The 12,604-nt window shown below is 36.2% G+C and overlaps 1 protein-coding gene across 1 annotated transcript; it reads left to right on the top strand.

Moving 5' to 3' along the window:
- Positions 1-3,348: 3,348 nt before the first annotated feature.
- On the top strand, positions 3,349-4,902 carry LOC110869197 (coiled-coil domain-containing protein 1-like). The gene is made up of 2 exons (XM_022118518.1): positions 3,349-3,864; positions 3,910-4,902. Exons 1-2 carry the CDS (start codon positions 3,349-3,351, stop codon positions 4,900-4,902), a joined length of 1,509 nt encoding a protein of 502 aa, XP_021974210.1.
- Positions 4,903-12,604: the final 7,702 nt, after the last annotated feature.

The following is a 12,604-nucleotide window of genomic DNA, read 5'->3' as shown; positions in this document are numbered from 1 at the left end:
CAAGAAGCAACAGAAAAGACAAACATATAGAAGCTTCTACTGCCCACCATGGGGCCGTGCCCAGCGGACACGGGGGCGTGGTTAAAGTGCTGCAGGCGCATTTATTGTAATTGCGAATTACAATTAATGAAGAAAGAGAATGTCAGACAGGCACGGGGTCGTGCCCAGTGGACACGGGGCCGTGCCCAGGCTTTTGTTCAGCCTATAAATACGAGTGCTTGGAGTCATTTCAACTCATCCCTTGGCACACCACCTCTCTCACACTTCACCCACCACCCACCACCACCATAACACCAGCATCCACCACCATCATCCATTGTCCATCATAGAGTGTGTGAGTCGTCTCGGGATCCAAGATTGATCGTAAGAGTTCTTGACAATCAAAGGCCATGCTTGCCTAAGTCTCTTACATCACTTGGTGAAGACAAGTGTTTAGTGTAATACTTTTTATTTTTAATCTTTTGCACTTTTTAATTTGTTTTGTATTAATGACTTTAATTACTAGTTTCTTATGTTGAAGGTGATTCTTCCTTATCGTTTGTCCGTGGTGTCTTGGCATTATTTTACTGTCTATATAAAATAAAAGATTTTCACCATTCATATCTCCACGGTCTATATGGAGGTATGTTGGCTACCTGGTCGGGGGTTAAGGGAACGGTTTGGTAAGAGTCTTGCCATTGTTCAATGTATAGATCCTGCAAAGGACCTGGATCAAATTTAGTAGGACCTCCTTCAATACCCAAAGGTATTGGATGGCGGGGGTCCAAACTCTTGGACCCCCTCATAAGTTAAACTACTATTAAAACTTTAACCCGGCTACTTAGGACTGTATCCCTGCTGACTCAGACTACTTAGCCGAGGGTACGTCGCCTTCAAAAGAGGGGCCTACCACATTATGCATTAATAACTTAATTAGTTATCTTTCAATAATCCGACCCTTTAGGATTGTATCCTTGCTGACTCAAACTACTGGGTTGAGAGTAACGTCACCTTCAAAAGAGGGGCCTACTACAATAACTAAGATAATCTCTTAAATAAGTGCAAAAGTGCGAAAATAATCAAAGGTTACACTAGCACACGAGTCGGATCCAAGTGATTCATCTTGTCCATCTGTTTATACTTTTATTTTTTATTTTCAGCATTTTAGTTAGTTTTAATTTTCTTAGTTTAAAAATCTTTTTCTAACATTTTGATTTGATTAGACGTTGAGGATAAACCGGTACTAAAAGCTCTTGTGTCCTTGGACGACCTCGGTATCTTACCAACACTATACTACGTCCACGATGGGTGCACTTGCCCATATGTGTGTTTAGCGTTAGTAAATATCGTGTTTTATAAATTTAAAACTTGGCTAAAAAGTGTAAAAAGGGCTTAAAATATATATCTAAAAATATAACACACTTCACGCACATCAAAATCGAGTAACCAGGGTCATTAACTTGCACCTGGATACTTGAGTGGATGTTAAAATCTGATAAAATTTAAAAAGCTTGAAAAAAATTAAAAGTTTTGAAAATGCAAAGCCCATCCGGACGAATGGACTTAGTCCATCCGGACGAATGGACTTAGTCCATCCGGACGAATGGTGATGCAAAGTCCATCCGGAGCATGTGCTCATCTGGACGGATGGACTTGGGTGATATATAAAAGGATATCCAGACCATTATGTGTTCATTCAAACACTTGTACATCCGGACAGAACTCTTCTACTCTCATAACTTTTTAGTCCAATCCTAGCCATTACGCTACCAAAATTTAGTCCTGAGGGTGTTGATTGGCACAACATTCAATATGTTGAAGGTAAACTCTCAAAATTTCATCATTTAATGCTTCAATTGTACATCCGAATTAGCCGACTGCACTTATCCTTAGATCTAGGTTGTTTTAGGACGTTTTTCATGAAATTGATCATAGATTCATGTTAATCGGCACTATTTAAGAGAATTAAACTTCAATTTTATAAAATCTAACAAAAAATCAAGTGTTGATTCTTGAGTGTTCAACTTTATGTTCATCCGGATGAAGTTCCGAATGAGCCCATCCAGACAAAATAGGGTGTGTGATTTGAACAGTAGTGTGTTTGTATCCATCCAGAAGAAATAGGCCATCCGGAAAGACGCTCATTCAGACCAAGTGTATTAATATCCATTCGGACCAAGCCCATCCGGATGGAATGAATGCTATTGAATGGGGAATTTTTTCCTACGTGTTGGAAAATTTTCAAAGTGCAACATTGTCTCGATAAACGTGCAATATCTAATGATGTTATTTGTGCAGGCTAAGAGTTCAGATTTTCACAACAAGCACAATATTTGTTGTGTTCTAGATAAATCATTGTCAAAGATGGGTCCGTTTGAAGAGATCTTAAAGTTTATCGAAGATGGTAGAATACACAAAGCATTGACAGATCAACATAAGTGTTACGAGTCTCATGTGAGGGCATTCTGGAATTCAACACATTACGTTGAAGAAAACAAAGCGATACACGCTGCAGTAAAGATGAAGGATGAGAATTGAAAAGATATAGATGTGGCAGTTAAATTCACCGTTGTCGATATTCGGAGGGTTTTGGATTTAAAAGATAACGACGAAGATCCAATAATTGTTCTAGAAAGATTATGCAAAGGCTTATGGATGAGAATGGGTTATACTGGGTTTGTTAATGATCCAGCATACACAAAGTCGAAGCTGTCGAAGCCTTACAAATTCCTAGTACAATCAGTTGTTCATGCTTTGGGACATAGGAAGGGTTCTTATGATGAATCTGCTGACTACATCATGAACATAATCACTTGTTTGATTCTGAACAGACCGTACAAAATATCACAAGTGATCTTCAATCATATGTTGGATAACATCAAAGGTGAACGTTTCTTGCAATATCCAAGGTTTATACAAATGTTGCTAGACGATCAGATTCCAAACTTACCGAAGGTTGATGGTGACGAGCTGAATTTAGAACATATGGACAACGAAACCTTGAAGAGGTTAGATGTTTATAGAGGAATTGAAAAGGGAAAAGAACCAAAGTTCAGATAGAAATTTGTTGCGATAGAGAAATCAGATTATCAGGCCCTAGAAGATGACAAATGGAGGCACGATAATAGTGGTTCTAATAATGAAACAGAGAAGATGGAGAAGTTTGTGCCTAAGAAGACTAGATGGTGGGTGAAGAAAGATGAAAAGCAGAAAAAGAGAACTCCAATAGCTAGAACTCTGAAGGCTACAACCCCTAAAGCTGCACCAAAGAGAGCTCCAAAGAAATAGAAATCACCACCGCATTTGATTGATGAGCCAGATGAAGATCCTCCAGAGAATGGTAATGTGAAAGGTGAGGATATTTTTAATATGACTTTTGATGAATATGAAACGATTTCAGCTGTTCAAGTTGCTCAAGATGCTGCAAAAGCTACTCAAGAAGCTGAGAAAGCAAAGAATGTAGAAGCTGTAGAAGGTGGTGAAACAGTTAAAGAAACATTAGTTGAAGGTGAGGTGCATACGGATTCAAGTGCAACTGAAAGTGACATAGAGGTTACAAAGATGGCACCAACATCATATGTTAGCGGGAAATTCAGAATGAAAGGTCCTTCCAGGAAGAAGAAAGGTTCTGATGATGAAGATGCAACTTACGAGCCTTTAGCTGTTGAAAAGGAAAAGTTATCGAAGCGTAAAGGTATACAGAAGCGTAAAGCTCAGCCAACAGGTAAAGTTGCAAGAAGAAGGAAAGCCAGAAAGATTACAATTTCTATTCCTAAACAGATTCCAGAAATTGAAAGAGTTGAAAACGAAGAAGTGGAGATTCCTGTTAAGAGTGAATTCAGAATGGCTACACCTCCAACTTCACCAACTCCGGAATCAATTCCAGTTCAAGAATAAGTTCATGTTATAACACCTGAGCAACCTCCAAAGACTGTTGAAGAACCGGGATCTACTACAAAGAAAATTCCAACTCCGATTCAAGAAGGTTCAAGTCAAGGTTTTCCTAAAGTTCCATCAATCCTTGATGCTGGTTCAACAGGTTTAGAAGATTTTGGAGATTTCTTTAATGATGCAAAAGTTAATGAATTGTCAAAGAAAGTTGCTAAATTGGAGAAAACAAAAGCAGAAACAGAGGAGAAGCTGAAGCAGGTTGAAGTAGAAAATGTCGTACTCAAGAATGAGGTCTTTGCAATTAATGAAAGATTGTTGGATGTTGAAGCAGGTAAAAATGCTTTGAATGAAGCAATTGATGAGCTGCTAGTTGAAAATTACGACTTGAATGATGCTAACACGACAATAAGCAATGCTAATGAGATCTTGAAAAAGGAGATAGAAGATCTGAAAGTCAAAGATGAAAACAAGTCCAAGCAGATAGAAATGTTATACACTGTGATAGAAGACAGACTTGGCATCAATGTGCATGCAGCTTTCGATGATATTAAAATCCGAAGAGCTGAGGCTCGAAGGATGGAGAAAGAACAAAAAGATGCTGAAGAAGCCGCTGCAGCTTTAAAAGATAAAGGAAAGGGTGTCGTAGATGATAATGAAGAAATTCTTGGATCATCGAGGCAACAAGAGCAACAACAACCAGATGCTGACGTGAATGCTGCAGATGTTGAAGTTAATGTTGCAGAGGTTGAAGTGAATGAAGAAAATGCTCTAGTTCCACCACAGTTTTTCGTCCTTGTTGGTGAATTGAAAAATGTATCTTACAACAGGGAAGATAATGCTAGAAGAATCGAAGTTGAAAGGCGACGATTGAAAGCAAAAGAAGCTAAGAAAGCTCAGGTTGATGAAAAGGTTGACGAAGAGATAGATGATGAGGATGAAGAGGATGATGATATAAAATACATTGATGACTTTCATGGAAGTGATGATGATAAAGATGATGATGATGATCAGGAAATAATGGAGGTGCACTAATTGTGAGACCACCTGGTGGCCATCAAGTCGATGATTATCTTGATGATACACTAAACGAGGAAAGAGAGGAATAATAGCCTCAGGGGGGTCTACATCGAGTGCAAAGGATGCTAATCTTCAAAAGGTATTTTCTAATACTCCCAAAGTTATTTATCTGAGTCATGAAGTAGAAGAGGGAGAACTAGTCGAAATTGGACTAAGGAGTCGATGTTGGAAGCATTGGGAATGAATGATGAAAACTTGAAGTTTGATATTGAAGATGAGATTCCAACAGCTCCTGATAGTGAATATGTGTTCATGTTTGTGGAAGAGGATGATTTCAATGATGTGATTGTTGAAGATGATTCATTTGATTCTGACCAAGATGCTCCATTTCACTATGTCGGTCAAGATGATAATTTTCCTACTTTTGTTGAATTATTCCGCACTCACAATGAAGATGACCTCAAAAGGAAAGTTGCTGAAAAGATTAGTACAGATGCTCCTCCAAAGACGCTTTCAGAGGAAGAACTTAGAGAAGAAAGAAACAAGTGGTTTAAGCAGCCAATGGTCGAAGAAAGAAAGTTCAAGAGACCATTAAAGTTCTTCACTCGGTATCCGGACGAATCACTTGGAGACATCTTGTCATGGGGTTCTCTGGAAGACACGAAGGTTTACGCTATCAAACGTGAATATGGTGTTCAATACTTCAAGTTTCTAAAAGATATACGAACACTACCTTGGTGGGATGTTGAAGAATTAGTGAAAACAAAGAACCTTCAGCAATGTCTTCATGGTCCATAGGTTAGATTTTAAGAACAAAGATTGTGGAGGTATATAAAGTATCAAGCTACATTGAACTTTCTAGATTGGAAGCCTCATAGACTGAAGCGTACAGTTAAAGTTGATCCAGTTACAGGTGAGAAAGATATCACATTACATGTTAGACGACCACGTTGTATGAAGAACATGCCTTTAAAAAAGATGGAGCAAGATTTCTACAAGGATTTCAAAGGCTGGGTTTTCAATCGAAAGACATGTGAGGCGGTGATAACATTGTTTGAAGGAAAGACTTGGAGATACATTCACGTTCTTGATCCTATGTGGCTTGTGAACTGCTCAAAGAAGGATATTGAATGCCTCTACTTCAACAAGATCATGTATTATGAAGCAGACAATGAGCAGGCATTAAGATATCAGAAATTGGTGAAAGTTTTCTTTGAGAAAGACATTAATTCAGGGTGTTATTGGGAGTCTAAATGGAGGGATCTTAAATTGGAAGAATTTCTCAAAGAAGAGCGCCATAATGAAAGAATGGATAGAAAGATGGCTGAAGCAGCAAAGCGTGCTAAATGGAGACTAGGAATCTAAAGAACGAAAAATTCCCAGATGGTCAAAGACAATGGATGGAATCAAGGAAATGCGTGAATGGTGGATAAATGAAGGGAGACACAAACGAAAGAGAATGCTAGCAGAACGTGCAGAGGAGAGAAAGAGAAAGTACAGGGAGAGAAGACGCAATAGGAAGGATTGATCAAGACTATACATGAAGAAGACTACAGCTACATCCAAGGGGAAGTCTGTGAATGCACTATGTCTGTAGCTTTCGTCTGTATCGAGTCTTTGTTTAACCTGTTTGATGTCTTTCTAATGTTTAAAGTATGTATTGTATAGTGTCCGGATGAAACAAAGGTTTAGTCTTGTGATGTAAGTCCATCCGGACAGATGGACATCCTCATCCGGACGGATGGGCAGTAGTGGTGGTTTCATCCGGATGGGCAGCCTCTATATAGAGGTGCTTGGGTCCTGATTTTGTACTGAACTCTTGGCACCCAAGGCGAAGCCTTGTCGAAATTCTCTCAGGTTCTTATAATCGTTTCTATTATCAATGAGAATGATGTTAAACGGTATCTACGGTGTTACTCTCTCTCCTACTAGTTTCTTGGATTCCGCACAATTCTGTAGGTGTTAGATCCGGTCTGAGCGCGTTCGAAGACCCGAACTCACGGTCCTCACAGATGCACATGTGCATTTTTAATATTGGTAATGTAAAAAAATAGTGTATTACGGATGGTAGTGTAAATGAAAGTGCAATTGTCTAATACTGGTAATGTATTACGAAATTTGTCAAAGAAATGATACATACGCACATGTGCATCGATAATTGTTACTCAATTTTTTTAGGAACGAAATATAGCGATTTTTTTTTAAATATTAAAAAAAATTGTCTGTTTTTTAGGTATTTTTGGTTATGTTCACATTGGTTCTAGCAATTCTCACGATCCTCGCAATAAAAGGTGGTTCCTAACCAAGAGGATCATGAGAAAACTACATCTAAATGAGAAAACTAGAAACTAACTAAAAAAGCCTAAAAAGGCTAAAAAACGTACCCATTTTTTTTACTTTTATAAAAAAAAATTGCTATTTTTTATATATAAAAAAATTTCAAAAAAAAAAAAAACTTTTACTGCACATGTGCATTATATGTGTACTACACATGTGCACTATATCCGTATTAGTGCACATGTGCACTATATCCGTATTAGTGCACATGTGCAGTACAACAAATATTTTCTTCTTTTTTTTGACAATTTTTTTCCATACATAAAAAATAGCCATTTTTTTATAAAAAAAATTGTAAAATAAAATTTGGTGTGTTTTTTAGGCTTTTTTAGTTAGTTTTTTGGTTTTCTCATTTAAACTAGTTTTCTAAGGATCCGTTAGGAACCACCCTTTATTGCGAGAACCGCGAGAACCAACGTGAAGTACGTTAAGCCTTAATGTACGATATACTTTTTCTCTCTCTCTCTCTCTCTCTCTCTCTATATATATATATATATATATATATATATATATATATATATATATATATATATATATATATATATATACAAAGTATAATGTACTTCACGCCTTAACGTACATTAACGTACTTCACGAAATATATAGCAAGCGTAATTATTTTTTTTGACCAAAATAACGTGCGTGATTTTGGATCCCATGCGTGATTATGTGGTCCCATGCGTGATTATGTGGTCCCATGCGTGATTATGTGTTCCATGCGTGATTATACCTCTGATCCAACGGTTACCATTGTCTCCTACGTGAAGTATGATAAGCCGTGAAGTATGTTAACCTTTCTCTCTCTCTCTCTCTCTCTCTCTCTCTCTCTCTCTCTATGTATATATATATATATATATAGGGTCAGGATTTAGAGAAAATGGTGGAAAGTGTGAGAACGGAGAGAACGCTTATGGATCATCAGATCAAAACAATTCATGGACTAGATTGCGCAGTGGGATTTTGGTAAATAACATCAATTTTATTATGTGGGATGCGCTTCATTAAGGGTAAAAGTGTCTTTTACCGCTCAAAACGCCATCAAATGATAACACGCCATTCAAAAAAAATAAAACGCCATTAAAAACAAAACGCCAAAAATTAGTGATAAAACGTGTTGGATATTACAGGAAAAGGAAACAACACAGTAACTGAATTCAGTTATTAACATTTATTAGAAGAAATTACCTCCTAAATTACGCGCCAAAAACATCATTATATAAACGACGTAGAAACATCGCTTCTATAATCACTTCAATCTATCCATTTCTGCAAAAAAAAAAAAAAAAAAAAAAAAAAAACATCTTTAACCAAAAACGCCAATTTAACCAAAACGCCAAAAATGCCAACAATCGTTTGGTGGAGATACACTCTGGCAATCGAGCGATTCGTCCTGCGTTTTGACAACAGAAGGAGGGTGTATGTTAGGACAATCAAGGCAATTTTGAAGACGGAAGACGTGGTACATAGGAGAATCCTATCCTTTAGCATCGCTCTGGACAACGAATGCCATGAAACACATATGCTTATGAAAGCATTAACAAGGAAATTTGGACCAATCAAAGTAGATGTAAAGCCGGACCCTGTCATGACATCATGGCATTTTGAAGATGAAACAGACATGTGACCGCTATATACAACAGCGGAAAGCAGGAAGTCTACTGGCTTGAAAACATCATGAAAGAGCAGGGGCTTGGTTTCATGGAAGAATTGCATAACGCCACTTGTGTGAACACATAAATGGACTCAAAAATGGAGTTAATGCAAAACATGTTCAAGTGGGGGCTTTAGAATATTCAGGAACAAGAAGCCGATGAAGGTGAAGGTGATGACATGGATGAAGATCCAGATGAAGACTCCGAGGAAGAAGATGACGCAAATGATGGATACTTTTCGGATAAAGTACCTTCTGACGAAGGGTTTTAATTTTTTTTTTCTTTTCTTTCTTCTGTGTAATCTTTTATTTTTTAAGAAAACTAAATGATATATTTCTCTATTTATTTGTAAAACGCCAAAAAAATACTAAAAAATGTTATTGCTTACAAAACGCCAGAAATAACAAAAAATATTTTTCCTACTTAATATTTTATTTTCTCTGTTATTGTATTTTGTCATCTTGGTCTGCATAACGCCATTTAAAAAAAAACGCCAAACTTAGAAGATGGGACGTCTATCACCTATAAAACTGATAAAGCTGATCAAACCAGTAAATACAAAAACAATAACTGAAAAGACAGTTACTTTATTACTATCATTTATTACATTAAAAAAGTCCCGCCTAAACTACGCGCCAAAAAACTCCTATAAGAGATGGGTCTATACACAATGAATTGATCACACCCAGAAAAACAAACGCCATATCCTCTAGAAACCACTCACTTTAAAACGCCAAAAAATGTTAGTTAAAATAACCACAAATGGCAAAGCTTTCACTAAATGGATTCTTCTTCTGAAGGTGTTATCTCAATAATATTTTGCTGAATGAGATGGACAAATATTCAAGAAAAAGTGAGACTAATGACAGTGATATGCCATCATGTGAGCTTTGCTCTTGATGAATATCGGCATGGAATAAAGGGATCAACACAAGTGTAAAATGCTATTTTGGACTCCATTATTATAAATAGCATTAAGCAAGAGTTGATCTTCAATGATATGCCACCAAACAAGAATATCACACCAAAACACAGGATGCCACTAAGCAGCTTCGTCTGAAAAAACGGGGTTTATGTAGGAAAGTTGACATCTAGCTAAGGTATTAAAAAAGGTTCAAAATGCCAAAACAAATTCAAGAAGAAAGAGGTTGATGACAGTGAAGATTCGAAAGAGAAATTAGATTACCATTTTTAATTTTTTTTATTTTCATTTTATATTGTTTTGTAATCAAGTTATATGTTGTTTTGTGATCTAATTCTCTACAAATAAAATACATTATTATATAAAACGCCAAAAACTACAAACACCAAAACGCTAGTAGTATGAAAACTCTGAGAACGGGTGAGGCAAAGAACCTAGTCAAATGTATTAAACGCCAAAAAATTCACTAAACGCCAAAAAAAAACATTTGGTCTTATTGTAATCTTATGAAAATATTAATGACTTGTAGTGAATTATTATACAAAACGCCAAAAAAATTGACCAGAAAACGCTATAACGCCAAAAAATTATCTATGTGACACAAAAACAGTTAATTCAACGCCAGAAAGTTTAATAAATACAATTAATGCTAAGAAATCTTAGACGCCAGAAAATGTTATAGCGCGTTGAAAAAGACAAAAAAAAACCCTCGGACCCTGATCATGTCCCGCGCCACGTGTTTGGCCAGAATGCGTTCTCACCGTTCTCACACTTTTGGGCGTTTTCTCCTGATCCCGTTTCTCTCTCTCCCTCTCTCTCTCTCTCTCTCTCTCTCTCTCTCTCTCTATATATATATATATATATATATATATATATATATATAGGGAGCCGCTAGAATGAGAACCACCTCGAGTTGTAAGAACCGCGAGAACTACACCCCACGGAGCGCCGTTCGCCATGATTTTTTTTTTACAAGTAGATGTGTATATTATAAACACAGCCGTAAAAAATCATGGCGAACGGCGCTCTGTGGGGTGTAGTTTTTTACACCACAAGTTTGGTGAAAAAAAAACGAAAAAAGAAAAAAAATTAAAAAACACCAAATTTGTGGTGTAAAAAACTACACCCCACGGAGCGCCGTTTGCCATGATTTTTTACGGCTGTGTTTATAATATACACATCTACTTGTAAAAAAAAATCATGGCGAACGGCGCTCCGTGGGGTGTAGTTCTCGCGGTTCTTACAACTCGGGGTGGTTCTCATTCTAGCAGCCCCTATATATATATATATATATACAAACGAGATCAGGAGAAAACGCTCAAAAGTGTGAGATCAGTGAGAACACATCCTGGCTCAACACGTGTTCCGTGGCATTAAGAAGGGCGGAGGGGTTTTTTTGTCTTTTTATTCTTCTTTTATTTTTACAACGCGGTATAATATTTTCTGGCGTCTAAGTTTTTTTTGACGTTAATTGTATTTATTAAACTTTTTGGCGTTTAATTAATTGTTTTTGTATCACATATATAATTCTTTGGCGTTATATCGTTTTCTGGTTAATTTTTTTGGCGTTTGTGGCGTTTTGTATAATAATTCACTACGAGTAATTAATGTTTGCATAAGATTAAAATAAGTCCAATTTTTCTTTTTGGCGTTTATTGAATTTTTTGGCGTTTTAATACCCTTTTACAAGGTGCTTTGCCAGCAGCTGTTCTCCCAGTTTTCATTCCACTAGCGTTTTGGTGTTTGTAGTTTTTAGCGTTTTATAAAATAATGTATTTTATTTATAGAGAATTAGATAACAAAACAACATATAACTTGATATCAATACAATATAAAATGAAAACAAAAATAATTAAAAATGGTAATCTAATTTTTCTTTCCAATCTTCAATGTTATCAGCCTCTTCCTTCTTGAATTTGTTTTTGGCGTTTTGAACCTTTTTTGAATAATTTAGCTAGATGCCAACTTTCCTTCATAAACCCCGTCTTTTTCAGAAGAAGCTGCTTAGTGGCATCATGTTTTTGGTGTAATATTTTTGTTTGGTGGCATGTCATTAAAGATCAACTCTTGCTTGATGCTATTTGTAATAATGGAGTCCAAAATAACATTTTATTCTTGTGTTGAACCCTTTCTTCCATGCTTATAATCATCAAGAACAAAGCTCACATGATGGCATATCACTGTCATCAGTCTCTTTTTCTTGAATATTTGTCCATCTCATTCAGCAAAATATTATTGAGTTAACCCCCTCAGAAAAAGGATCCATTTCAGTGAAACCTTTGCCATCTTTGGCGTTTTAAATGGAGTGGTTTCTAGAGGATATTGCATTTTTTGTGTTTTTCTGGGTGATTAATTTTATTGTGTATAGACCCCTCTCTTATAGGAGTTTTTTGGCGCGTAGTTTAGGCGGGACTTTTTATTGTAATAAATGATAGTAATAAAGTAAATGTCTTTTCAGTTACTGTTTTTGTATTTACTGTGTTGATCAGCTTTTATCAGTTTTATAGGTTATAGACGTCTCATCTTCTAAGTTTGACGTTTTTTTTAAATGGCCTCATGCAGACCAACATGACAAAATACAATAATGGAGTAAATAAAATATTAAGCAGGAAAAATAATTTTTGTTATTTTTGGCGTTTTGTTAGGGTTAACAATTTTTAGTATTATTTTGGCATTTTCCTAATAAAGATAGAAATATATCATTTAATTATCTTTAAAAAAAGAAGATTATATAGAAGAAAAAAAAAGAGGAAAAAAATTAAAATCCTTCGTCAGAAGGTACTTTATCTGAATAGTATCCATCACT

This window comes from Helianthus annuus, chromosome 1 (assembly GCF_002127325.2).
Source record: "Helianthus annuus cultivar XRQ/B chromosome 1, HanXRQr2.0-SUNRISE, whole genome shotgun sequence".
Taxonomy (NCBI): Eukaryota; Viridiplantae; Streptophyta; class Magnoliopsida; order Asterales; family Asteraceae; genus Helianthus; species Helianthus annuus.
This window is presented reverse-complemented; position numbering and strand designations above follow the sequence as displayed.